At 32.4% G+C, this 26,539-nt stretch overlaps 2 protein-coding genes across 2 annotated transcripts; one reads left to right on the top strand and one right to left on the bottom strand.

Moving 5' to 3' along the window:
* Positions 1–995: 995 nt before the first annotated feature.
* On the bottom strand, positions 996–9,486 carry LOC145314619 (cytochrome c oxidase subunit 6A2, mitochondrial-like). The gene is made up of 5 exons (XM_080154611.1): positions 9,180–9,486; positions 6,049–6,100; positions 5,007–5,146; positions 3,184–3,300; positions 996–1,313 (listed from the first exon to the last, which is right to left on the bottom strand). The coding sequence occupies exons 1-4, from the start codon at positions 9,219–9,221 to the stop codon at positions 3,205–3,207; spliced, it is 330 nt and encodes a 109-aa protein (XP_080010737.1). The 5' UTR covers positions 9,222–9,486; the 3' UTR covers positions 996–1,313; positions 3,184–3,204.
* Positions 9,487–11,865: 2,379 nt separating this feature from the next.
* LOC145314618 (uncharacterized) lies at positions 11,866–24,976 on the top strand. The gene is made up of 9 exons (XM_080154609.1): positions 11,866–11,996; positions 12,910–12,972; positions 14,772–14,864; positions 15,312–15,388; positions 15,951–15,987; positions 16,858–16,921; positions 17,463–17,550; positions 19,160–19,231; positions 24,457–24,976. Exons 1-9 carry the CDS (start codon positions 11,925–11,927, stop codon positions 24,539–24,541), a joined length of 651 nt encoding a protein of 216 aa, XP_080010735.1. The 5' UTR covers positions 11,866–11,924; the 3' UTR covers positions 24,542–24,976.
* The last annotated feature ends 1,563 nt before the right edge of the window (positions 24,977–26,539 follow it).

The following is a 26,539-nucleotide window of genomic DNA, read 5'->3' as shown; positions in this document are numbered from 1 at the left end:
CTGCCATAAAGACATATAACCTGCCATTTATACATCGGTTGGTTGGAGTTTTTTTGGTGGAAAAAATTCATCAAATATTGTCTGGAACGTCAACTTTTTTTACTTTAATAGTTATTTCTCGCATCGTATTATAACGGCTTTCCGCGGATATAGAATGTACAATTATGAGATTAAAACTAGTTTTTTTAGCCCCGAGAAAACTGGATATAATAAAATACTAGACATAGTTTTTTCGTATGGATGAGAACCGGTTCCTATCCACCGGATTCGAATGAATACGAGAAAAAATATTATTTTCACTTTGAACAACCTTCAAAAGGGGCATAGTTTGAAAAGTCATTGTAATACTAGAAATTTTGTCTGTAAGCTGGCGTATACGACTTTACATAAATAACTTCTAAGTTATCTGCAATTCCAATGTTTGTTTTTATTAGTAGCGAAGCTTCTCCATAATTCGAAATAAACGTCCGTCCGAGACAGAAAGGGGGAAACGTGATTTTTTCGGCTCTTATAAAAGATAGAGAGCTGAAAGCTAGTTAGATTCCTAGATTTTTAGGTTTTCAAAATTTTCTTTACTCCTATCTGAGATAGACGGCTGATATTTTTAAGGATTAAATAAGTTCACAGTTTACTTATCCCCACAAAGTTTCATTAAGATTTGTTAATTTGCTGAGGTGCTAGATCGATTCCTAGATTTTCACGTTATAAATCGTACAAGGTTTCGTGATTTTTTAGTTAAGTGTTTTTTTGTGAAACTGCAATAAAGTTAATTTTTTTTCCGGATATCCGTCCATAATTTTTGAACTACGCTACTTATGGATGTTGTCATCCTTGTTCTAATATAAAAGGTCGAAGTGTATATGAGGGCAGGGGGAAAGAGTACTTGAATAGTAGATAGTTGTTCTCGTTCTATAAAATATCATCCTGATAACAAATTACGGACAGACAAATTAATCTAGAGTAGCAATGCTTAACACAATATTAAACAAAAAATATATACTAAACTATTTTTATATTTATTTTAAAGTTTAAAACAAAATGATGAGAATTGTATGTTTAAATTTTTACTTTACATCTTTATAATTAGGTGCAAGATTATTATATTTTGCAACATTAAGTGATTTTTTTTCTATTTTTTTATACTTTAAAAAAGTATATTTCTAAAAGTGCACTTATTTTTCTTCATATTTTAGGTGTTAATATGTCTATAACTAGATATATTGTGTTGATTTCATGTGCTTTTATTTTTATTTTGGATGAATACAATACTTTCTACATTTTGTTTCGACTACTTCAAGTTTCAGTGCTGGCTTCTGAAATAGAAAAAATATTTATTAGTTAGACTGAAAATCCGCGAATTTTTTTTATCGTTGAAATTAAAGGGGGGAGGTTTAATAAGCAATTAGAGGTTGTAAAAATAACCCTTAAGGCGAAGGATTGTTAGCATAAAATATAATAATACTATGTAACATTAATATTTTATACAAAAACAAATAAATTCGAGAATATCAAACACTACTCTAGGATTTTAAATTTGCTAAGGGGGGGGGGGACGGGGTTAATGCAACCATCTCGTAATCAGTGAGCAAATGGCACTTAGAATTCAAATTTTGATCTGAACTTTTGCATGAGTAATCCTTGGTAGGTCTATTTTCCCTAAATCGAACAAAAAGTTGGAAAAGTAACGGCTGGCGGGTCAGCCGTTTTTTGCCTATTTTCAGGGCAAATTCATCATCAATTACGCAGGAATCAACTTTTTAAAACATAATTTTGGTTTAATTCAAGTTAAATGATAGCAATAACCATATTTAAAACTTCTAGTACCAACAGCTACCGTCTAGAACCGTTTGATAGCGTTTTGGAGTGGAAAAGAGTATTATGTGGAGATAGGTTTCGTGATTAATTTGCAATATAGATATCCAAATGGCAAAACGGCTGAGCCGCCAGCCGTTAGCTGTTACTTTTCCAACTTTTTGTTCGATTTAGGGAAAATAGACCTACCAAGGATTACTCATTCAAAATTTCAGATGAAAATTTGCATTCTAAGTGCCATTTGCTCACTGATTACGAGATGGTTGCATTAAAACCCCCCCTTTGGTGAAAAATAAGAGTTCGGTTAAAAGCTGAATAAATGCAGATATTACCACAGAATTAAAAAAAATACTGGAATGACAATTTAAAATATCGTTGAAATACCGCTTGTTATTTAGTAACTAAAAATGATAACTAGGTAGCTTTTATTTCATAATAGTTATTTCTTTCATCGTATTATAAACTGCTTTCCGCGGATATAGAATGTACAATTATTAGATTAAAACCAGTTTTTTTAGCCCCGAAGTGCCGAAGGCACGGGCTAAAAAAATGGTTTTAATCTTATGATTGTACATTTCTATATCCGTAGAAAGCGGTTTATAATACAATGCTAGACATAGTTTTTTCGTGATTAGAACCGGTTCCTGTCCACCGGATTGGAATGAATACGAGAAAGTAAATTAAAAACTATTTTGTCTTAATACCGAAGTAATATCATTGAGGAAAATGTATTGTTTTCGGATAATTTAATACTTTGCGGCCATTTTAATGATTTAATGATTGCATTTTTGTTTTGTTAAACTCTTTGGATCTAGTGCAGTTCAAGGTAAAATGTTCCTGGTAACTATTGTCTCCGATGAATTTGAAAGGCTGCAAAGTGCCAAACGGCTGAACGTACATGTCATGATAGCACACCGTGTTAAGCGACAAAAGAAGGACTACTAGTATTCTGAAATAGCCAAGATTCAATGTTTCACAGAGAAAGCTTCCCTGAAGAAAAAAAACGCTTAAAATAAGTCTTTTTCGCGCACTTGTGTGCACTGTGAGATTACTGAATATTTTTTAAAAATGATTATTCTAGAATATTTGTAGGCCTTCCTTTGTCGGTTAAAATTATGTGCGAGCATAATCTATACGTTTCACCGTTTGGCCGTTAGCAGCCTTGAAAGTTCATAGATTTTTGGAGATAATCGTTACCAGGAATATTTTACCGTGAACTGCAATTGGCCAATCTCTTTTATAAAAGCGAAGCTTTTCTATAATTAGGGTCGGTCCGTCCGTACGTCTGTACGTACGTCCTACCGTTTCAGTGCTTCGCTTTTAAGGATCATCCTTGTTTTATGATAAATGTGCAGCTTTTCTGTAACTTACCTTAATACTATGTCTATGTATTTAGTGGTGCTCCTCCTCAGTCTCATAACCGTCGGGGAGAGCGTTGAAGTGGGGGTTGTGGAACAGGGAGTGGTTACCATCACCCCAGGGGAAGGCCTGAAAAATAAAATGTTATATTATTTACAAGGATGGTACATAACATTGGAAGAAAATTTAGGGTGTTAATTTAAATATTATATGGGAGTTAGGCAGGTAATTACGATTTAACTGACGCTAAAACACTGATACCCCCCTCTCAATTATTGAATTAAATTGAAACAAGGATGACAACATCCATAAGTAGCGAAGCACAAAAAATCGTCCATTGGAATACGTAGATTTAAAAGGTTTTTACTAAAATCAAGAATAGATTTATTGGATAAAATAAACATGAAACCTTGTTTTATTTTGCATGATGACGATGGTCAAAGTAAATTATATTAAAGATGCTCATAACAATGGGAAAAATTATTTTGATACAGATATCCCATAAAAGTTTGAAAATTGCATCAAAATATACAAAGATATGGGGAAATATGTAAAACATATAAAAATAGCCAAAAACCTGATAAAAGGCAGTCTGGCCGTCATAATTGTTTTATTAAAACGACAAAAAATTTAATTTTTAAATCCTTAACTTAAAAAATTTGGAAAATCGGACCATATACACTGAAGATATGGAGAAAAGTGTTAGATATATAAAAATAGCATAAAACCTGCTAAAAATGCAGTCTGGCCGTCATGGTTATTTTGTTTAAAAGATGGGAAATTTAATTTTGATATATATAACTGAAAATTTTTGAAAATCGGACTATAAACACTGAAGATATGGAGAAAAATGTTAAATATATAAAAACAGCCTAAAACCTGCTAAAAAGGCAGTCTGGCCGTCATGGTTGTTTTCTTTAAAAGACGGAAAAATAATTTTGATATCTATAACTGAAAAAATTTTGAAAATCGGACCATAAACACTGAAGATATGGAGAAAAATGTGAAAAATATAAAAATAGCCTAAAACCTGCTGAAAAGGCAGTCTGGCCTTCATGGTTGTTCCTTTAAACGACGGGAAATTTAATTTTGATATCTGTAACTGAAAAAATTTTGAAAATCGGACCATAAAAACTGAAGATATGGAGAAAAATGTGAAAATATAAAAATAGCCTAAAACCTGCTAAAAATCGGTCCTAACGCCAATGATGTTTTATAGTCAATTGTGCTCCTTAGTGATGGGTATGTTGTAAAAAAATTTCAGCATTCTATCTTTTATAGGAGCTGAGTAAATCCCATTTCCCCCATAGCGTTACGGACTGACGGACTGACTGACGGACTGACTGACTGACGGACGGACAAAGTGAATTATAGAGTAGCTTCGCTACTAAAAAAAAAGGGTGATGGAAGGGGGAGTTGGTTTTTCGTTCGATTGTTTATTACTTAAGGTCAGGTTAGATTAGGTACTAAGTAGCCCTGCAGGGTTAGGGAACTAACTTCCAAGCAAGGATTAGGCATAGAGAAAAAACGCGATTAAATCCAATTAAAAATACGGGTCTAATATATAATGTTGAATTATTCGTATGATATGATTTTATGCGCCTGGCATTGCAGCAATAAGTTTTCCTCAAAACGTTCTACTGTACATCACTCCTTGACATTAAAAAACTTCAGGTAATCTCTTTAAATCTTGATTGATACAAATTACCAGTATCCAAACTTAATCACCCAAAAACTTTTATCTACATAAGGGGTAATTTTGTTTATCATATTGAGTGTGTGCATAAATTGACTTATCCTTTTACATCCCTGCTATCACAAAACTAAACACTTACCTTAGTACGAATTCTCATGTAATCGTACTCCTTGAACTCTGGTCTCTTAGGATGCTCGGCCATACCGAAAGCGTTGACGTGGCCAAGGATGATGACGGGAATGGCGGCGAAGAAGAAGGCCTTCTTCCAGTTCTTGTAGCCTATAAACACAAGTATAAATAATATCATCATTATGATTGCCTTTTAGTTCTTATCAGAACATAGGCTACGCACAATGGTTCTCCAGTCTTACTTGGAGTCAGTTAGAATTAATATTATATACATGGGCAATGGTCTCAAGCAATTAAAGAATTGTTTACCCTCCTATATTAATAATCCGTCAAACACAGAAAGATAAATTCTAGGAGACTAATATTTTAGTTTCCAGGATGGCTCCGAAACAGAATGATATCTGGTGGATTAGAACCGGTTCACTGCCATACTAAACAATCATTTATAGCATCGCATTAGACAATCTTCCACGAATATAAAAATAAAAATCTTAAAATTAAAACCAGTTTTGTAGTTGTCTTATTATATGGAGAAAATGAAAAATAACTATCTTTTTGTACAAATATATATACACTTTCAACCAAATTAATGTTGTCGGATTGTTCCTAAGCTTTGTTTCTATTGGTTCAATCAAGGGAATAATAATCTAGACCTCTTACAGCTTTTGTTAACAAACAAAGTAGGTATTATTAGCTCAAAATAATAACTTTTTAAAAATATATTAAGAAAAAATAAATATATGCATTTAGTACCTAGTTTTTAAAAAACCTTAACCAAATCGTAAAAAAAATAATTCTAGTTAAATACAGTCGATCTCGGGTGAACAAGCCCTAATCGTAGGGTAGCTCCAATACTAAAAATATGACGGATCATGGAAAGAAAACGAAGTAGCTGGTTTCATCGTAGGTTTTCACCTGTGAGGGGCTGTAACATTGCGGGGCAATCATTTTAATTTACCTCACCAAACCTAACAAAAAACTTTCAAAATCTACTGTAAAAATACGACGAAACCCACTACTTTGTTTTCATTCCATGATCCCAAATGACTTACTGTCAGCAGTGTGACCAGACATGTTTCTCACTGGGGCAGACACGGAGCCATTCTAAATATAGATACTTAATTAGATACCTAGATAGACAGATTAAAAGATAGTTTGTCTACTAAAAAATAAAAATTATATATAATATAAGCACTTAGATAAAGATAGAAGACAAAAGTATACTGTATACTATATATAGATAGATAATATTATATTAATAAATACATTAAAATATAGGGGCCATCTATAATGCAGGTTTTTCAAATGTTTTTTTTTAAAAGAATATTTTACTTCACATTAAATAGGTAGGTATGTAACTTCTAGTTATTTGAAGAACAAAACTTAGAGTAGGTACCTAGTGTAATTTTTTATCAGTTCTCTTTAGATTTGTCAATTTACTTACAAAGGTGATAATAACAAATGTAAAATCGATAGTTATTAAGAATTCCCCCCCCCCCCCCCCCATCAATTTCTACTCACTTCAATTAAATGTCAATTTAGATCATTTAACTATAAAAAAAGTAGCTTTGCTTTCAAGATTTCAGCCAGCAATGTATTTATTAAAACTTAGATCTTACACCAGATTATCATGTTCTCTAATAAAGTGAAAATTGTAGTGGACTGAAATAACAATCCTTCCATCCCCTCCTGTCTTACTGGATGAACGAACTGTACAATAAATGACAGAGGAAAATAGCAACCTAAATTGACGATAATTTTTCCACTGTCATAATATCCACGTATCTTCTACATCCATTTTGATAGAATTTAAAATATCAAAATTACCACCCATAATAGGTAAATAAATAGCTACCTAGGACTACATTTTAGCTGCCTGCCTAAGCTCAAGGCTTAAGAGTTTAGTGTAAACTGAAAAACCTTGCATTTGTCGTAGAAATTAAATGCAAGTTAACCTCAGTCGTTTGATCCTTCCCCAAATATTTTAGTTCCCCCCCCCCCCTTTGGCCCAGACAAGAGTCAATTCATTTTTTGCAACCAACTCTGCCATTAGACTTAACTAAGAGTAGATAACCCGGAGAGGTACTTTTCCACAATAAACATAAATGATTCAAACAAATTGATTATGCACATTTTATAGGAGATATCTTAATGTGTAATTAAGCACCGATTTATTTAAACAATTTTCGTGACATAAAGTCTCAGTTGCTTCGTCGTCGTATATAGAAAAGTAGTGAAACTTTTTGAAATATTTAATAATCCATTATGAAATAATTGGTGCGTTCACTCAAACCTTTATTGGAACAACAATAACCCAACCCCTCTCTCTATTATTTTAAACGAAATAACTTTTGTATATAATGGGACGGGGCTCTAATCATACAAAATATTTCATACGTGAATGCATCCCTCCCAGCCTATTCTAACTTAACTAAAGCCTAATCAAAGCTTAAAAAATTAGGGGGGTTTTCTGAAATGTTCGTTTGTGGGCCATAAGCGAAAAATGGAAATCGACGAATATTTTTTCATAAACAAAAGTTAGAAGAGCCCATTGTTGAGGAGTCTTTAATAACCACTGTCTAATTTGTTTACGTTGGCTTGACCTAGCCAAATCTTTATTCTAGATTCTGCATCACAAAATGGAAACAAAATTATTAAGACCAATTCTTTAACTATTTGTCATTAAACTGGCGTTCACTATTGATAGGTATGATGAAGGATTAAAAATATTATTTTATAATCAATAACTCTAACAATTTATAGTTAATTCAAAACTACCCCCCCCCCCCCCTTCTCACCATAAAAAAAATGAAAATAAATAGGTAATGACCTATATTTATAATTAAATATTTATCAAGGTACCTAAATTAAGGAAATTATTATTGTAGATATCTAGCAAATAAAGGAATGAAGAACACTAGAGAAAATGACAGAAAGATGAAAAACTACTTCACTTCATGCATGTTAAACAAATAGGTAATAATTGTAGGTATTTTTTGCTGTTATTAATTACATATTATATTTTTTATTTACCTACTTTTACGTGTTTATGATCTTATTAACAATTTTTTTTATGTTAGCAATATTAGGTATTTAATTTACCCTCGCAATACCTCCCTTATAAAAGCAGTATCACATTTATACGGTGTTTCCATGTGCCTTACAGTTTATAAATATACAAGAAATATCAACAAAAATGGATCTACTGCAGTTCACGGTAAAATATTGCTAGTATCGAATATTGCCAAAAATCTATGAATTTTAAAGGCTGCTAGCTGCCAAACGGCTGAATGTACAGATCATACCCGCACACCATTTTAAGCGGTATAAGAAGGCCTACAAATAATCTGGAATAGCCAAGATCCAATGATGCACAGGGAAAGCTTCACTGAAGAAAAAACGCGTAAAATAGGTCTTTTTCGTGCATTTCTCTGTACTGCGAGATAATTATGCATTATTGATTTATGGCTCTTCCAAATTATTTGTAGGCCTTCTTATGCCGCTTAAAACAGTGTGCGGGCATGATATGTACGTTCAGCCGTTTGGCAGCTAGCAGCCTTTAAATTCATAGTTTTTTGGCAGCATTCGTTACCAGCAATATTTAACCGTGAACAGCAGTAGATCCACAAAAATTAATCATTTCGTTTACGAGTTTCCTTTTATATCCCTTATTAGATAATTAAATTACAACAAACATACACTTAATTTAAAAGTATCTAGTATAGTATATACAATTAAAATTCTCAAAAATAACAAGGATTACAACATTCATAAGTAGAGAAACATGAAAAAACAGGAAAAGTGTAATATAAGAGATGTTCTATAATATAAAAAAAAGAGGGAAAGAAACAAAAGAAAAGAGAACGACGGACAAAGTAGAAGGTATAATAGTTAACACTTTGTAAAAGGGTATCTCTAGATACTATAAATAAGCAATCTATCGTATTAACAAGTAGCTGAGAAATTCCTGTTTCGAAATTGCGTTTCTTTATCGAGGGGGGGGGGGGCAAAATTTTAAAACTGACGTACAAACTGGCATTTCAAAGTATAAAATAGCTTCACTCCTAATAATTATAAAGAAATATATTATATATTTAATTTTAATAATTAAAATCACGTACTTTATAACTATATATTATCACTAAAAAAAACTTTAAAATAACCAAAATTCATCATTTAATACCTGGGCCAGGATTCTGGAGCAGTTTCTGACGAGGGCAGCCATTCTCAAGTTTTACCACTGATGCAATAATCTGTGAAAAACAAATGAATAAATCCTCCAAACTGTGGGAAGGAAAATCTACGAATGAAAGAGTGTTGATCAGCTGATTGCAGAAATGGAGGAAAGCTTTTAACGCAGCGTAAATGTCGTCGTTGACAAAATGGATTCTTTAGGATATTATTTTTATAATTTTCTTGATGAATCAATCACACAAAATTAAAATAAAATAGAAACATTCAAATTACAATTATCACATTAAATAATAATTTACACTGATTTATTGATCCGAATGATTAATTTTTATGCATTTTACAATTTTTTTGTTAATAATTATATTATATTAATTGTTTTATAAGATTTTTAATTATTTGGAGGAAAAGATCTCTATAATGTCTAAAGGGAAATTGAATTGGGATTTTCAAAGAATCTTTTTGTGAACATTAGGTTATTTTTTTGTTATTTATTGAAAGCTGACAGTCGATTAAATCGTAGTAATCCGTTTCAATTTTGTCCAGCCATTTCCGCATGAACAATACAAAAATTCTTTATTATGCACCTGTCCTAAAATTGTCAGAAATAGCGAAGATTCTCTATAATTCGAAATATCCGCTCGTCTGTCTGTTAGAAATGGTATGATGAAAACTTGAATTTCTCGGCTATCCTATAATATAAAGTACTAAGCTTTTTTTGTTTGTAGCAAAGGATCTCGCTAACCACTGAACCGATATGGTTCTCCTTTAGAGGGAAGCTTAGTATAAGCCCTTAGATAGTTTTAGGATATTTATTTTTTTAAATAAGTCTGGGTATGGTTTTAAGCTATTTACAGCCCTTCAAATATAGAGCCCCTAGATTCTAGGGTCGCAGCCGCTAGTTATTTTATATAGACAGCTGAAAATAACCTATGATATAATGAATATCTTTTCCATAATTTACTTGGTCCGTAAGTCTGAAAAATTTGATTTACTCGGCACGGCAGCTGTTACTGATGAATTTTTTGTGAAGAATCTTCTGACCTATGAGCAGCTACTTTATAATATATTTGGTGCGTCAGTCTGTCTGTAAAAATTGTAGATGATCCAATCATTGTGAGAAAATTGAGTTTTTATGGGTCATGTGAAGGAAACGAAGTTGCGGGTTTCTTCGTATTTTCACAGTAGCCTTTCTCCTATTTCTAGGCACTGCGGGCTCTAACCCTGCGGGGCAATCAACTAATCTAACTTAACCTAACCTAAAACATAAAATAACCTTTCAAAAGCTACTGTGAAATCACGACGAAACCCGTAACTTCGTTTCCTTCACATGATCCAAAATTGTGTGTGTGTGTGTGTGTTGTTATTATTGATTCCATTGATGTTTAAGAGGGAAAAGCAGGATAAGAATTTTTTGATTGGCTTCGTTCTGGTTCTTGTAGTAGCAAGTAGTAAGATGTGCGTTTAATGTTTAATGTTTATATCCTATGTTTTTATATTGTTTATCTCTGGATATTATAAAGTAAATATTATTATGAAGATATTCTTTTCTTGATTTGTCCCATGGGGATTCAGGGATGGTACAACAGCCGAAAAATTATCATACGCAGCTTTTATTAGTTACATATAGATGCTGCTTGATAACTTCTAATTTTTTTAAGGGGCGCGGCGGTAGAATAGTTATTAATCGCATTGTTTTATAGACAGCTTTCCGCAGATATTAAAAAGAATAATTACAACAGTTTTGTTAGCCCCAAGGGTTCCAAGGCTCGTGATAACAAAACTAATTTTAGTTTTATTATATTTATTTTAATATTCGTGGAAAATAGTCTGTAATACGATACGTTACATTTTTTTTCATCATCGCTGAGAACTTTTTCAAATCCGGCGGATATTCATGGTTTTAAAGCCATACTATACTGGAAAGGGTTTTAAATTGATTTTTTGGAGAATACATCCATCTTCCTCCCTGAATTGTTCTGATTTGTACAAATAAACAAGGACAGTAGGTAAACATTGTTATATATAATAACTAGTATAGGGCGTGTACAGAAGTTTGCCATGGGGTATATACACGCAGGTTGAAAACTACCACCCTAATGGCAGGGAGTACGGGAGGGGACAATGGGTCGAATATTCAATTTTTAGGAGTCTCAGACTTTGGGCACTGGCTTAAAGGGAATGTGCCTATCAGCGAAAACTCTTAAATTTAATTAATTGCCCATTGTCCCCTCCCTTACTCCCTGGGGGATGGGGTGGTTAGTTAGTTTATCCCGCTAAAAATTTCACTTCTTTAAAGTACATGATAATCTGGTGAAAGATCCAAGCAATATTGGTTAATTTGGGAAAGCGGAAAGTGTCATGTGTGACGTCATAAAAATAAGTCTATTATCCATCTCTTTTTTAGGGGTTTCCTTTCCCACTTCTCTCTCTTCTTCCTTTTTAGACGTATTTTTATGACGTCACACTTGACACTTTCTTCTCTCCCTTTGATTTGGTCTTTATTTTCTTCTGCAAATGCATTATATTAACAAAATATCAAACTTAAAATTACAACAACAAAGATATATGAGAATTAGGGATGGGGAGATGTTTAAAAAATGTATTGCATGCTAAACAAATTAGAATATAATCTTCTGTAAATAAAAAAAGTATAATTTTTTAAAAATCTTATCTTTAAAAAAACATTCTTTTATAAGCAGTAACTTATACAATATCTTATTGCCAGGAGCTAAAAATGAAGACAACCATGTTTTCATTTGTTCTGGCTATTTTTGCTTTTTATGCCGTTGAAGGCAAAAATATTACGGTAAATATTAAATTAGATTCATGTTTAATCCTATTGTATAAAGTAGTAACGTTTCTGTTTGAAACTCATACCTCAATAACTACTGAACTGATTGGGTTCATTATTTTAAGTAAGCTTTACAGAGGTCCTGTGATGGTTCAAGGCTATTTCTTTTTTAGATTTAAGTCTTGGTTTCCGCTTTTATTCTAGCCCCTTTAAATACAGGTCCCATTGAAGCTATGGGCGAAGCATCTAGTTATTGTGTAAATGTCTTATTGAAATTTTATTATTAGCAATCATCCTCTCAATAAGTGTCTATCCATTTTGCTGTCTAATTCTAACTGTTTGAAATGCTGTGTTTTACCTCTTACATCCCTTTCATTTTTTTTTTCTTTTCTCTGGGATGGTTTTTGGCTATTTTTCTAGTTGAGATGGATTTAGGCTATTTTTATGCCCTATGCCTCTTTGAATGCAGAGCCCCTAGAAAAGGGGGGCGCAGACACTAATTTCATCATATTAAATTCTGGAATTGATATAGAATTTACGTGGATAATATGACAGGGGAAAAATTGACGTAAATTTAAGTTGCTAATATGGATATCATTTATTGGTAAGTTCGTTCATCCATTGAGAGGGTAGGGGATGGGGTACCATTATTGTAGCACACTGCGAGTTTCACTTTATCAGAGAACATGAAATTCTAGTGTAACACTAACATCCAAGTAATAATATATCCATTAAGACTGCACTGGATTAATGAACATAAAATTCTAGTGGAACATCCAAGTAATAATATATCCATTAAGTCTGCACTGGATTAATGAACATGAAATTCTGGTGTAACATCCAATTAATGATATATCCATTAAGTCTGCACTGGATTAATGAACATGAAATTCTAGTGTAACATCCAAGTAATAATATATCCATTAAGTCTGCACTGGATTGCTGTCAAACCATAGAAGTTACTGGAGGGGAAGTGACACAAGAAAACCAGGTATATTATAACATTAAAATACCAAAAAAACCTGATTTGTAAAAACTAATGGCTTTGGAATAATAAACATCCATTTTACCCCCTCCCATCCTTGTACATCATTGGAAAGATATTCAATATTTTATCACTTACTACCCATTGAAATATTTGTTCGTCCATCTGTACAGTATACATCCGTCAAATATAATATATTACATATTATTGTTTTGAATCATAGAAAGAAAACGAAGTAGCGGGTTTCGTCTTATTTTCACAGTAGCTTTTCTCATATTTCTCTCTAACCCTGCGGTGTCTCTTTTATTACCTTTTGTGGCAATCATTAACATTTACCTAACCTAACCAAACCTTAAATAACCTATTAAAAGCTACTGTGAAAATTCGAAAACTTGCTACTTCGTTTTCTTTCCCTGATCCATTTATTTTTCATCATTTTTTATAAGTGCATGCTAGTTTGTACAATATTTTTAGTTTTCCTTCAGTTGAATCACCCCTTTCCCATGTGGACAAATCTGTATGTTTTTTTCTCCTCAGTTGTAAACATCCTATTTCATATTTTTCTCAAAAGTTTGTATGATTTAATTTTCTCTCTCTTTTTAAAAGCAAAGCTTTTCTATAATAAGGGTCGGTCCGACCGGAACGGATAGCTTTTTTAGGCATGTTAAAATTGTCCTATCAATTTTAAAATTTGTATGGTGATTCCTGTAGTAGTTAGGTACGATTTAGAAAGCGTAGCAACTCTATAATTATTACCAGAATGTCCGTACGTCAATTTTAAACATGCTGATTTTTTTTGATTTTTTAATAGCAAATTTTTATGTGATCTAATTATCCGATTGATCTGATTTTTGGTATACTGATTTCTTTGACAACAAAGTATAATATTATAACAGCGAAGCAACTCTATAATCAAGTCCTAAAAATGTAAGTATGTCCATAACATTATCCTGTATCATGCAGTTTTTCAACAAATTTCCTTATAATTTTGCTTCGACTCTTATACATTTATATTCTGATTATTCAGTTCTGACACTATACAAGTGTTAATGTCCGTTTGTCCAGTTTTAGAGCTTTTATGGATGTAGTCATCCTTGATTTGAATAAAAATGAAGAAACCATAATAATTTTCAAATTAGGACTTAATTTAGTCTTTACAAAAGAAGAGTTAATTTATAAATCTACATTTACAGTAAATTTGTTCGTACATGACATACTGTTTAAATTAAACTTCCTTTATCATGCAAAATTTTTAACCTATTTTAACTATAACTTTTTCTAACAATTCAAAATGCCTATAATTATCTAAATAAAATTATAAGATATCTAACAATAAATCTGTTCATTTGTCTTTAATATAAAGTTCTTCTGTCTTTAATCTTTTTTCCATTTATCTCTCTATTATAATTATTTTTTTGGCTAGAAATGGAATATTCCAGTTCAATGGAGAACATTCAGGAAGGGCAATCTACCTAACTATCTATAATACATATCTATTTATTTTTTAGTGGACCAGACTTGGAATATTCCATTTGGATGGAGAACTTTGAGGAAGGGCAATTTATCTACCTATCTATCTTGTTATCCATCTATTTATCTATCTATCTATTTTCAGTGGACCAGACTTGGAATATTCCATTTGGATGAAGAACATGGAGGAAGGGCAATCTATCTATTTATTTATCTATCTATTTTCAGTGGACCAAGTGTGGAATATTTCATTTGGATGGAGAACATGGAGGAAGGGTAATCTATCCACCTATCTATCTTTTTATCTATCTATCTATTTATCTATCTATTTTCAGTGGACCAGACTTGGAATATTCCATTTGGATGGAGAGCATGGAGGAAGGGCGATCTATAGACAGGACAATAATGACAACTACCTTTACTTTCTGGTAACATTTTTGATAACAACAAATTAATATTCTATTCGTATTTTGCATCTGAGTGACCCTAGCGCAAATGGTTCTGCATCCGCTTGTTGTCAAACCCTTCAGGATTACATTTACTGAATATGCCTGAAACAAGCTCTATGCTACTTTGCCAGACCAAGAAACAGTGACATCTAATTTTGTGCATTTCAGTCTTCAAGATAAAGGTCAAGCAATCAATGGATTGGTATAGTGTTATTCCTAGTGAAAGATGTGTTATATGGTTCTCAATGGTTGGCTAAAAAACTTTGGGTACTATTAAATACTAATTGGGTAGGAAAAACAATTCGTTCCCAAATTTTTCCACAAATTTTATCTACAGAAATGGTAATATTGTTTTTCGGCGAAAATTGGGATCTTCCATTGCATTGTCTCATCTCTTTAATCATAGTTATTACATCCATTGTCTAGGGCGGCTATATCAGTGGGTATAACTGGTGGTATATCAACGGTAATCTTGGAGAAAATATGGGTGGATGTATTAATATGTAAGTATTTCCTCGCAAGTTAGGGATCAATGTGTTCTTGTTGAAACAGAGAATATTAGCTTGTCGGTGCTTTTCCGGAAAAAGTCTATTGGGGGTAGGGGTACTTTATTTACAATGCAATGCCTAACCCCTGAGAGACTAGCAAGTGCCCTATTTAAAAAAAAACTAGCCTGCCCTAAAGTAATAAAAAAATAAAAACTACCCCCTTCACGCATAGTTTCAATTTATTTTATAATAAGGAGGGGTTTTGTGCTCCACTATGCACAATGAGTGAAACCACCGCTATTCCCATTCCCCATAAAATGCTTTGCTTTGGACAAACGCAAAAGAAAGGAATCGTATTGCAGGGCCGGGCTAATGAACAAAGTTTACGGATATTGCTTTAACCGAAGCAGCTTATTGTACCTAATAAAAAATAACGTCATAAAATACAAATGACCAATGCTTAGCCAGTATACATTTTACCATTGGTCAATATTAATGATGTCATTATGATATCATTTTTTATTAGGCACTATAAGCTGCTTCCCCAAAACATATTCTCAAAAAGTATCTTTTTTAGGAACAAAGATGCTATCTGTCCTGATCAAATAACCGAGGTAGTTTTTTTGTTTGCATATCTGCTCTATCTAAGTATTCTTCAATTTCTGTCTCTCTGTATTGTGTTGTTAGGAGAAAATGAAATTTTTCATATGTTTGTTATTTACTTTAAGTCAAGTTAAGTTAGTTTATATTGGTTACAGGATAGCCTCACACGGTTAGGGCACTGCAGGTTTAGGCTTTGCAGGGGTTCATCCATATTTTAAATTTATCTCACAAGGAAGGGGGGGAGGAGGGTCGATTTTTAAGGCATAAATTGACGCAAAATTGACCTATTTGTACATGTTATTAGTGGTTGTAAATGGCACTTCTTTCAGAAAAAAGCACAAAAAAGATGCATTCAGCGGTTTCTTGAAATATCCAATAAATTATTGTTACAGAAAGAATATAACCAGCCATATTTATATAGGTACTTTCTGAGATTTAATTTGACTATAGAAACGGATGCTTGAGTGTTCACAAATTTAACAAGTGTAACAATATCTTACAAAAATGTATACTAAAAGTGCATTTTTTTGTGTTAAACATTCAATAGACGATGGTGGTAAGTTACTTTGTCAAAATGCAAACATTGGGGTTGAATACAGGGAGGGAGCAAACATAATAACGTTTTCTTATTTGTTGGCTTAACAACTTTGGAGACTTTTATTGAATTTTGATTGGTTGTTCATTAAGTTCAAACATTTCAACCATTAATTGTAATCTACACTAAATTTAAATTTACGGGTAACATTTTTTTTGTTACACAGAAGGATCTCAGTGGTTTCAGAGATATTATTGAATACAAAAACTTAAATCCAGATTTGTAAATTTGATTTTTAGAACAAAATTATAGATGTAAGTAAAGATTTTTTAAAACTTATGTTTAGGTATGGGAGACATATGCATGGACAGGTGAATGGGCAGACATCAATGATTGGTACCCAGACCCAGGTAAAATATTAAAAATAATTAAAGTTTCATGCACCAAATTGTGTGTAAAACAAGGATGACAACATCCATAAAAGCGAAGCTCTGAAACGGTCGTACAAAAAGACATTAACACTTGTATAGTGTCAGAACTGAATAATCAGTTCAAGTAAAAAATCAACATGTTTAAAATGGACGTACGGACATTCTGGTAATAATTATAGAGTTGCTACGCTTTCTAAATTGTACCTAACTACTACAGGAATCACCATGTTAAGTTTGAAATCGATAGGACAATTCTAACATGCCTAAATTAACGAAAAATGCTTCGCGTTTAAAAATTAGGTGCTTTTCTCAAAGTGCCTGTCGACCACGAAAACCCGCTTCTTTATAATCTAACCTAACCTAGCCTAAGGTGAAATACAAGCAACAAATAACTACTCCCTTCCCTCGACTCTCTTATTTTTAATTTATTCATAATCATATAATTTATTCCTGTCAAATTTTTAAATACTTTCTACTAAAAATGCTAAAATCATACCTATATTGATAATGGATCATTTAGACATGAAGATAAGATGTGTATCTGCAGAGGACACAACCCCAAGACCTGACACAACCCCAAGACCACAACCAACAACCACAGCAGATAGGTTAGTAATAGGTAGATAGATAAGATGTGTATCTGCAGAGGACACAACCCCAAGACCTGACACAACCCCAAGACCACAACCAACAACCACAGCAGATAGGTTAGTAATAGGTAGATAGATAAGATGTATATCTACAGGGGAAACAACCCCAAGACCTGACACAACCCCAAGACCACAACCAACAACCACAGCTGATAGGTTAGTAATAGGTGGATAGATAAGATGTGTATCTGCAGAGGACACAACCCAAAGACCTGAAACACCTCCTAGACCACAACCAACAACCACAGCTGATAGGTTAGTAATAGGCAGATAGATAAGATGTGTATCTGCAGAGGAAACAACCCCAAGACCTGAAACAACTCCAAGACCACAACAAACAACCATCTATCTATCTATCTATCTATCTATCTATCTATCTATCTATCTATCTATCTATCTATCTATCTATCTATCTATCTATCTATCTATCTATCTATCTATCTATCTATCTATCTATCTATCTATCTATCTATCTATCTATCTATCTATCTATCTATCTATCTATCTATCTATCTATCTATCTATCTATCTATCTCTCTATCTATCTATCTATCTATCTATCTATCTATCTATCTATCTATCTATCTATCTATCTATCTATCTATCTATCTATCTATCTATCTATCTATCTATCTATCTATCTATCTATCTATCTATCTATCTATCTATCTATGTGATGGATGTTCTGTAACCTCTCAAGTCTATCTATCTATCTATCTATCTATCTATCTATCTATCTATCTATCTATCTATCTACCTATCTATCTATCTATCTATCTATCTATCTATCTATCTATCTGTCTGTCTATCTAGTGGGAGAGAAGTATGTACCTGGGGAAGCTGGTGTGATGGATGTTCTGTAACCTCTCAAGTCTATCTATCTATCTATCTATCTATCTATCTATCTATCTATCTATCTATCTATCTATAAATCTATCTATCTATCTATCTATCTATCTATCTATCTATCTATCTATCTATCTATCTATCTATCTATCTATCTATCTATCTATCTATCTATCTATCTATCTATCTATCTATCTATCTATCTATCTATCTATCTATCTATCTATCTATCTATCTATCTATCTATCTATCTATCTATCTATCTATCTATCTATCTATCTATCTATCTATCTATCTATCTATCTATCTATCTATCTATCTATCTATCTATCTATCTATATATCTATCTATCTATCTATCTATCTATCTATCTATCTATCTATCTATCTATCTATCTATCTATCTATCTATCTATCTATCTATCTATCTATCTATCTATCTATCTATCTATCTATCTATCTATCTATCTATCTATCTGTCTATCTAGTGGGAGAGAAGTATGTACCTGGGGAAGCTGGTGTGATGGATGTTCTGTAACCTCTCAAGTCTATCTATCTATCTATCTATCTATTTATCTATCTATCTACTATTTATCTATCTATCTATCTACTATCTATCTAGTGGTAGAGAGGTATGTACCTGGGTAAGCTGGTTTGATGGATGTTCTGTAACCACCCAAGTCTATCTATCTATATATCAATCTATCTATCTATATATCTAGTGGCAAAGAGGTATGTACCTGGGGAAGCTGGTGTGATGGTTGTTCCGTAACCTCCCAAGTCCATGGTGTCACGTAAGTGGCTTAGAACATGAAGTAGTAGGATGTCTTTTTGTTTCTTCAAATCTTTCGAATTAATTCTCTTTTCTGAAAAGCTTCAAATTGGTCACTTTTTCCGTCTGTCTGTTGTTTGCGTTGTTAAAGGTTGAGCAAAATAAAAGCGTAGATTTTTAAAATTCAAATTGCACGGCTTGTGTTAATAGTAGAAAAAAGGTATGCATATCGTTAGTACCGCAATAAACTCTAGTTTTTGGAAATATAAAAAAAAAACCTACATTATTAAAACCATTATTACTCCAGTGGCTATTAATCGGTTTCGAAGATATACTGGACAAAAGATAATATAGCCTTCAATTCAAATGGATAATTGATTTTAAAATTCGGAGGTTTAAGATATTTTTTGAATGAATGTCACGTTTCTAAATATCGACAATAGAGCAAACATTCTTCTCTAAAATGTTTTGTTACTAATTCTTCAATTATTCATGGCGTAATGAAATTTATCAATTTTTTCAATGAAATTTCGATGTTTTAAACGTTTAATGAAACTTAACGATTGGCATATTTTTACTTACGTCCAAGATTTTTTTGAGGGGAGTAAAATGGGGGGTTTCACAGATTAAAGGGTGGTAATATAATGCAATTTTCCAATTTTTGAGGGGGGTAAACACACCTTTACCTAGCACCTATATAGGACGTCTATGTTTTAAGATGCTGTGTTTATGTTCCTTTGACCTTATGTCTAATATAAGATTAATTAGAGATTAACCTATGATATTCCATAAATATGTTTTAGAGATTCAAAGTAACAGACACTTAATTATTACTTCAGAAGTTTTGTCTCTGCTTTTTAAATTTCATTAGATGATTAAATTTTAACACATGCGATATCTAGACCTTTATAAGACAAAGTAGTTTCTAGACTAATCATAAAAACTAAATCACAGTGCGTATGAAGGTGCTTTGACTTTAGTGTCAGAACCTAAATTGGGACATAGTGCATTTCATTACCGTAGGTTAGGTAACTTCATTTCACTTTTCAATAAAATCTAAAATGCAGCCGTTTTTGAGAAAATTAGATTTGAAAATTTCAAGTTCAATTTTCACCCACTAGGAGTTATCGCATAACCATGACAAGAAAAGCAAAGATTATTTATTTAAAACTTTGAACAAGTTTGCTAAGGTCACGGAAATTCAGCCTTAAATAAATCATATATAGAGAGGTTTTATGACAGACTTTATAAAAGCAAAGTTGTTCAAAATTTTAAATAATTTAAATAATCTTTGCTTTTCTTGTCATGATTATGCGATAACTCCTAGTGAATGAAAATTTAACTTGAAATTTTAAAATCTAATTTTCTCAAAAACGGCTGCATTTAAAATTTTATTGAAAAGTGAAATGAAGTTACCTAACCTACGGTAATGAAATGCACTATGTCCCAATTTAGGTTCTGACAGTAAAGTCAAAGCACCTTCATACGCACTGTGAAATATTTTTGGAAGTATTGCTTCGAAACCGATTAATACCTGGTGGATTAGGACAGGTTCTCAGCCATACTGAAAAATCATGTAAAGTATCCTATTACAGAAAATTTTCCACGAATATTAAATTAAAACTCATAATATAATACCAGTTTTGTTAGACCGGGCTTTTAGGCCCTTGGGTGTAACAAAACTGGTTCATTTTTCACTTTAATACGATGCGATAAATAACTATTATTCGTAACAATAAATGGCAAAAAAGCATTAAAGTTTAAAATGACAGTAAACTGTATTACTGTAATGATAAACAGAAATTATTCACTTTTAACATATTTAAGAAAAAAGTATTATACTAAAAAAACACACAGGATGATATAAATTTGTATTTTTTTAATTTGACGCTAAAATGACCCAATCAAATGTTTCCTGTTTAAAACACCGACATCTTATTGGATGTCTATGACAAGGAGACGTGTGGTGATTGGTTCATTTTAGCGGCAATTAAATTTCAAAATTCATAGCTGGGAAGGGACATTAGACTGTAAATTATGCTAAAACCCAAAGTTATCTTAAAATTAATCATTAGCTCCAAAACTTTGGGTACTTTTAGTGATTTTGATTTTGAATTTTGATTGGTTGGTTACAAGATAGTAGTGTCCAAGCTTTTCAATTATGGCTTCATTTACAGGAGGGTTAATTTTGATTCCCTTAATTAACGACAAACGCAGGAGTCCCAAACGTCGGAGTGGACACTTAACCTAACCTAACCTATTTTAGACTATCTTATAGGTTTTTAAATGCCTAACCCCTGCGGGGGGCTTATTTGTTCATTTATATCTTAACATAACCTAATCTGTATAGAAATACTTAATAAAATTAATATTTTAACACTCCTGCGTTTGTCCACTCCGACGTTTGGGAGTCCTGCGTTTGTCCTGGAACCTGAAAAGGTACATGAATTTATCTCATTGTCTTATGCCTTAAGGTCCTTTGTGTCAGTTGTCTTTGCAATAAATGTAAAAGTATAGATGTATAATCCAGACAACTACCTTCCCCAAGCAAATAGTTTTCTGTTCTTTTAGGACTCGGCTGTGTTTATATTTCCGACACTATTATCTGCTTTCAAAGACCCAATACAAAATCAGGCAAGGGTCCCCGCTCTGTGGGCAGAGTTCATATAGCTCCTGCTGACACCATGGAAACTGTCCCAATTTTGTATAACTTTTGCGGAACATGTTCCAGTTACGTCATATTTTTCTTTCCCGAAAAAGGGAAGGGGGGAAGAAAATCTCTTCAAAAGAGATGGGGAAAACCCCCTTTTCTCCCATCTCTTTTTTCTTCCCCCCTTCCCTTTTTATTCTTTCCCCCTTCTCTTTTTCGGGAAAGAAAAATATGACGTAACTGGAACATGTTCCGCAAAAGTTATACAAAATTGGGACAGTTTCCATGGTGTCGCTCCTGCTCCTTTATTCACTTTCTTTAATGTCTGTGCAATAATCTAAAAAAATTTAAAATTGATTCCTAGATCTTATTTAACTCTTTTTTGTACTCCTTTCCTATTTAAATGGCACAGAAGAAATCCAACAAATACTTAGACAATGTGAAAAATTCAACAGTTACTTAATATTTAATAACAATTGGTGTTTTCTCTTTACAGTTAAACAAAAATTTTATAAATAAGAGGAAAAGGCGTTTCTCAAAATGGTGATTAAAACAATAACAAAATACATTTGTTACACAATACACATTAAAATGAACTTTAAAAATACCAGGGACGTCTAAGCTTTTTATTTTAAAGGATTGATGGAGGTAATCTTCTGTATTTTTCAAAATTTTAAAGGGGAGTAAAATGAGTGGTTTTTAAAGTTGATGGGTTGTGGGGGGGGGGGGGATCACCCCTTCACCCGCACCCTTGGGTGTCTATGAATAAGACTGTTTTTCTTACCAGTCAAAAATAACTAATCCAAATTTTTTCATTATTCACTAGCAGCTGTTGGAAAAAGAATTTTAAATTTCAGCTGCAGTTTTTTTGTGTTAAAATGTATTACAACTTAAAGTTTAAAAAGAAACAGTTAGAGGGAAATAGCAGCAACAGAGAAAAACAAATAGATAAAAAACATTTTTTAAAAATCCTATTATATAAAGTAGTAAGCCCTTTTGTCTGTAGCGAAGGATTTCGCTAACCGCTGAACCGATATGGTCCTTCTTTACAGTGAAGCTTCTTATAGGTCCCATGATGGTTTTAGGATATTTTATTTTGTATAAAAAAAAGTCTGAATATGGTTTAAGGCTATTTTTCTGCCCTTCTTTATTCCTTTGAATATAGAGCCCCTAGATGCAAGAGGCACACCCGCTAGTATTCAATAAAGGAATAAAAATATCATTGGGCCTAAACTATTTAAAGGCCATAACTGTATATTTGTGCAAATGGTCAAGTAGGCCTGCAAGCTGCCGTGCAAGAGGCGCACAGTTGCACAGGATTAAATATTATATTACATTTCAAATAACTTGTGACTACGCCCACAATTTTCAATTTTAAAAAGAAAGACTATATACAATTTACTTTGGGTGGTCATTTTTTAGGAGCGATTTCTCTTTAGAGGGTGGAGGTACCATCTCCAAAAATAGTCAAAAACATGTCTAGAGCTCTAAGTACTATTCAAGAAATGAAATAACTATTCTAAGATATTTGTTTCAACTCCATGGGAATAGCGTAGTTGAAGTATAGCTCACAATATTAAGAAGTAGTGTGGATGATACATTTATCTTCTCTTTAAACTGAGAGAATCTTAATTTCGCTAAAAGAAGGAAAGCAGTTTGACCTAGGTTAGGTTGAGTAAAGTTGGTTAATGGGTAGTCTCGCCGGTTTAGTGTCCTGCAGGTTTTAGTGATGCCTAGCTAGACCATAAAGATAAGAGGGATGAAATAAATTTGACATAAGTTTTACTTCGCGGGTCAAAGTAATTTAGAGATGATAATGGTTATTTATGGCCTCGTATTATAGACAGTTTGTTAGCCCTGAGCAGTCTAAGGCCTGGGCTAACAAAACTGGTATTAATTTTATGATTTTTTTGCTTCAATAGTTTTAGAATATTTTCTGTATTATGAAGCTATACATGATTTTTCAGTATGACTTAGAACCGATTTAAACCATGGGTTGTAAACCGGTTTCGAAGCCATACTGTATAACTTCTTATTTGGGGTACAAATTAAGTACACTATTTTATAACCTCCATTCCTAGACAACCCTGTAACGTACTTTACCAGATTATATCAAAAGATACTAAATTTATTACCATTTGCCTAACTGATAGTTAATAATATTAAACTTCTTTTCAAACAATTTTACAAATATTTCTTATCTTACAAAATAAAGTTTATAACATTTTTCAGCGCAAACCTTTTCTATAGTCAAATAAAGATTCGGTTTCACCAAAAAGGAAGGAGTTGGTTGCGCTAAAAATCCGTAAAGGTTATAAGTTTTAAGTTAAAACAGTAGTAGAACGATAAAAATTTTGGATTTTGGACAATTGTAATTAAACACTTATTATTTATTATTACACTAGTCCCCAAAGTTTTATTTAACGTTCTCTAATTCGTTTGCTTAAAGACTTTAGGGCCTTTCAACTACTAATTTTAATCTACAGTTCGTTCATCCAGTAGGAGGGAAAGGGATGGGGGGGGGGGGAATCATTATTTTAGCCCTCTACGTGATTCACTTTATTAGAGAACATGAAATAATATATCCATTTGTTTAGATATTGCTGCGCCACCAACTGTAACTCTGGCGGTATTAACATCAGCGAAGGAGACAATGGAATTGACTGTTATTGTTATCATTAGAATAGACAGATATAACAACTAGCGGGTATAGTCCCTTTCGTGGCAACGCCTCTTAAGGGGCGTTTCGTCGTATTTTCACAGTAGCTTTTCCCCTATTTCTACCCCCTGCGGGGCCAATTGCCCAACCATGCGGGGCAATCACCTAACCCAACTTAACCTAACCTAACCTATAATAACCTATCAAAAGCTAATGCTAAAATACGACAAAACGCCCCTTAAGAGGCGTTGCAACGAATGAACCTATACCCCAACTATCTAATATCCGGATAATAAAATTTCTGGGCTAGCTTAGTTTTTCCTAAGCCTTATTTAATGCTTAGAAAAGTCAGTCTAAAGTTACTCTAAGATATTTTACAGGATTTGTTTTAAAATCTGGTTATGTAGATGTTTTATATTTTGATTACAATTTAAATTTAAATAAATAATTGAAGCATTTTTTAATTAGATTTATTTTATCACTCACATTAAGATATCAGTCTAACTCATCTATATATTCGGAAAAATCTACTTTCTAAGATAGTTTAGGGTTTCAACAGAATTAAGTAAGGCTCGTGAAAGCCTATTCAAAGTAAGCATAAGAAATTTTTACGATTTGTTTTGAAAACTGGCTATATATGTACGATTCATAATTTGATTAAAATTTAAGTTTCAATAAATATTAAAAGCATTTTTAAATAAGGATGTAATTAGCGAATCAAAACAACTTTTTGGGGGGATTTTTTTTTATAAGGGCGATTTCTCTTGGGAAGGGTGGTAGTATCCTCCCCAAAAATAGTATTAAAACTTCCCGGGACCTATGAGAATCAACCTTTAAAGGAGTACCCGATCGGTTCAGCGGTTAGAAAGATCCTTCGGTTCAGACAAACAAACAAACAGACACCCTGCTACTTTATTATAAGTATTTCTAGCAGCTTTGCTCTCAACAGATGTTAATGATTTTTATTTTGACAAAATTTTATCTTCATAAATCCTATCCCTATCAAGAATGGAGGGACATCGGGCTGGTTTATTACGCTAGTGCTTAAAGTTTTAAAGTGCGTTGGCTTAATAAATTTGGGAACTATTGTTGAATTTTAATTGGTTGGTTTATAAAGTTGAGTATCCAAACGTTTCAACCACTAATTGTATTCTACAGAAGGGGTAATTTTGTGTTTCATTATTTGTTAATGTATATCAAATTTCCACCATTTTCATATCACTATACTTGTGCCCTGTATAAAATTTAATAATGAACTCATAACTTGTAGTGACACTTATAAATTGATTAATATTTATCCTTTCATTATGAAAAAGCAAAGTTTTTCTGCATCTATAGTTTATTTCAATATTTTCATTTTTTTTAAATATAATATATTTTTACCTTTCACACTAATTTTTAAAATGATTTTTGTTCTTTGTATGGACCCAGAGGCCTCTAAAATAATGGCCTCCAAACAATTTATGCGTGTATGTGGGTCCGTCACAACTTTTAAAAGTTGGCATAGCTTACCCGATTTTTTAATTTATAAAGTGTATTTTTATAATATTTAATAATTATAAGAATAACAGCTTGCCTATAAATCGATATATAATTACTTAGATGTTCCACTAGATTTTCATGTACTCCAACTGGAAGAACAAACTGACCAATAAATGAGGTCTATATTAGCAACCTAAATTGGCGACAAATTTTTCCTTGTCAAAATATATCCACATATTCTTTTTCAATGTAAACAAACATATTATAGCTCATTTTTATTGAATAATATTAAATTGAATCTAACCTTTTTTCAAAATCTATTTTTTTCATTCATTGAATATTGTCTTCCTTGTTAATTTACACGAATTTATTATATATCCTTTCATTATGTTCATGTGTAGTTTCCCAGGGATCTAAAGGGATAAGACAATGGATGATACATTGATGTACATCCCCATTGATGATACACAAAATTATTCCTTCTGTGGATTACAATTAGGGATTGAAACGTTTAAATCCTTATACTAAAGTAACAGGAT

Source organism: Acartia tonsa, chromosome 3 (assembly GCF_053477335.1).
Source record: "Acartia tonsa isolate MP-2025a chromosome 3, ASM5347733v1, whole genome shotgun sequence".
NCBI classification, from domain to species: domain Eukaryota; kingdom Metazoa; phylum Arthropoda; class Copepoda; order Calanoida; family Acartiidae; genus Acartia; species Acartia tonsa.
Note: the sequence above shows the minus strand (reverse complement) of the source record. Positions and strands in the feature narration are given on the sequence as shown.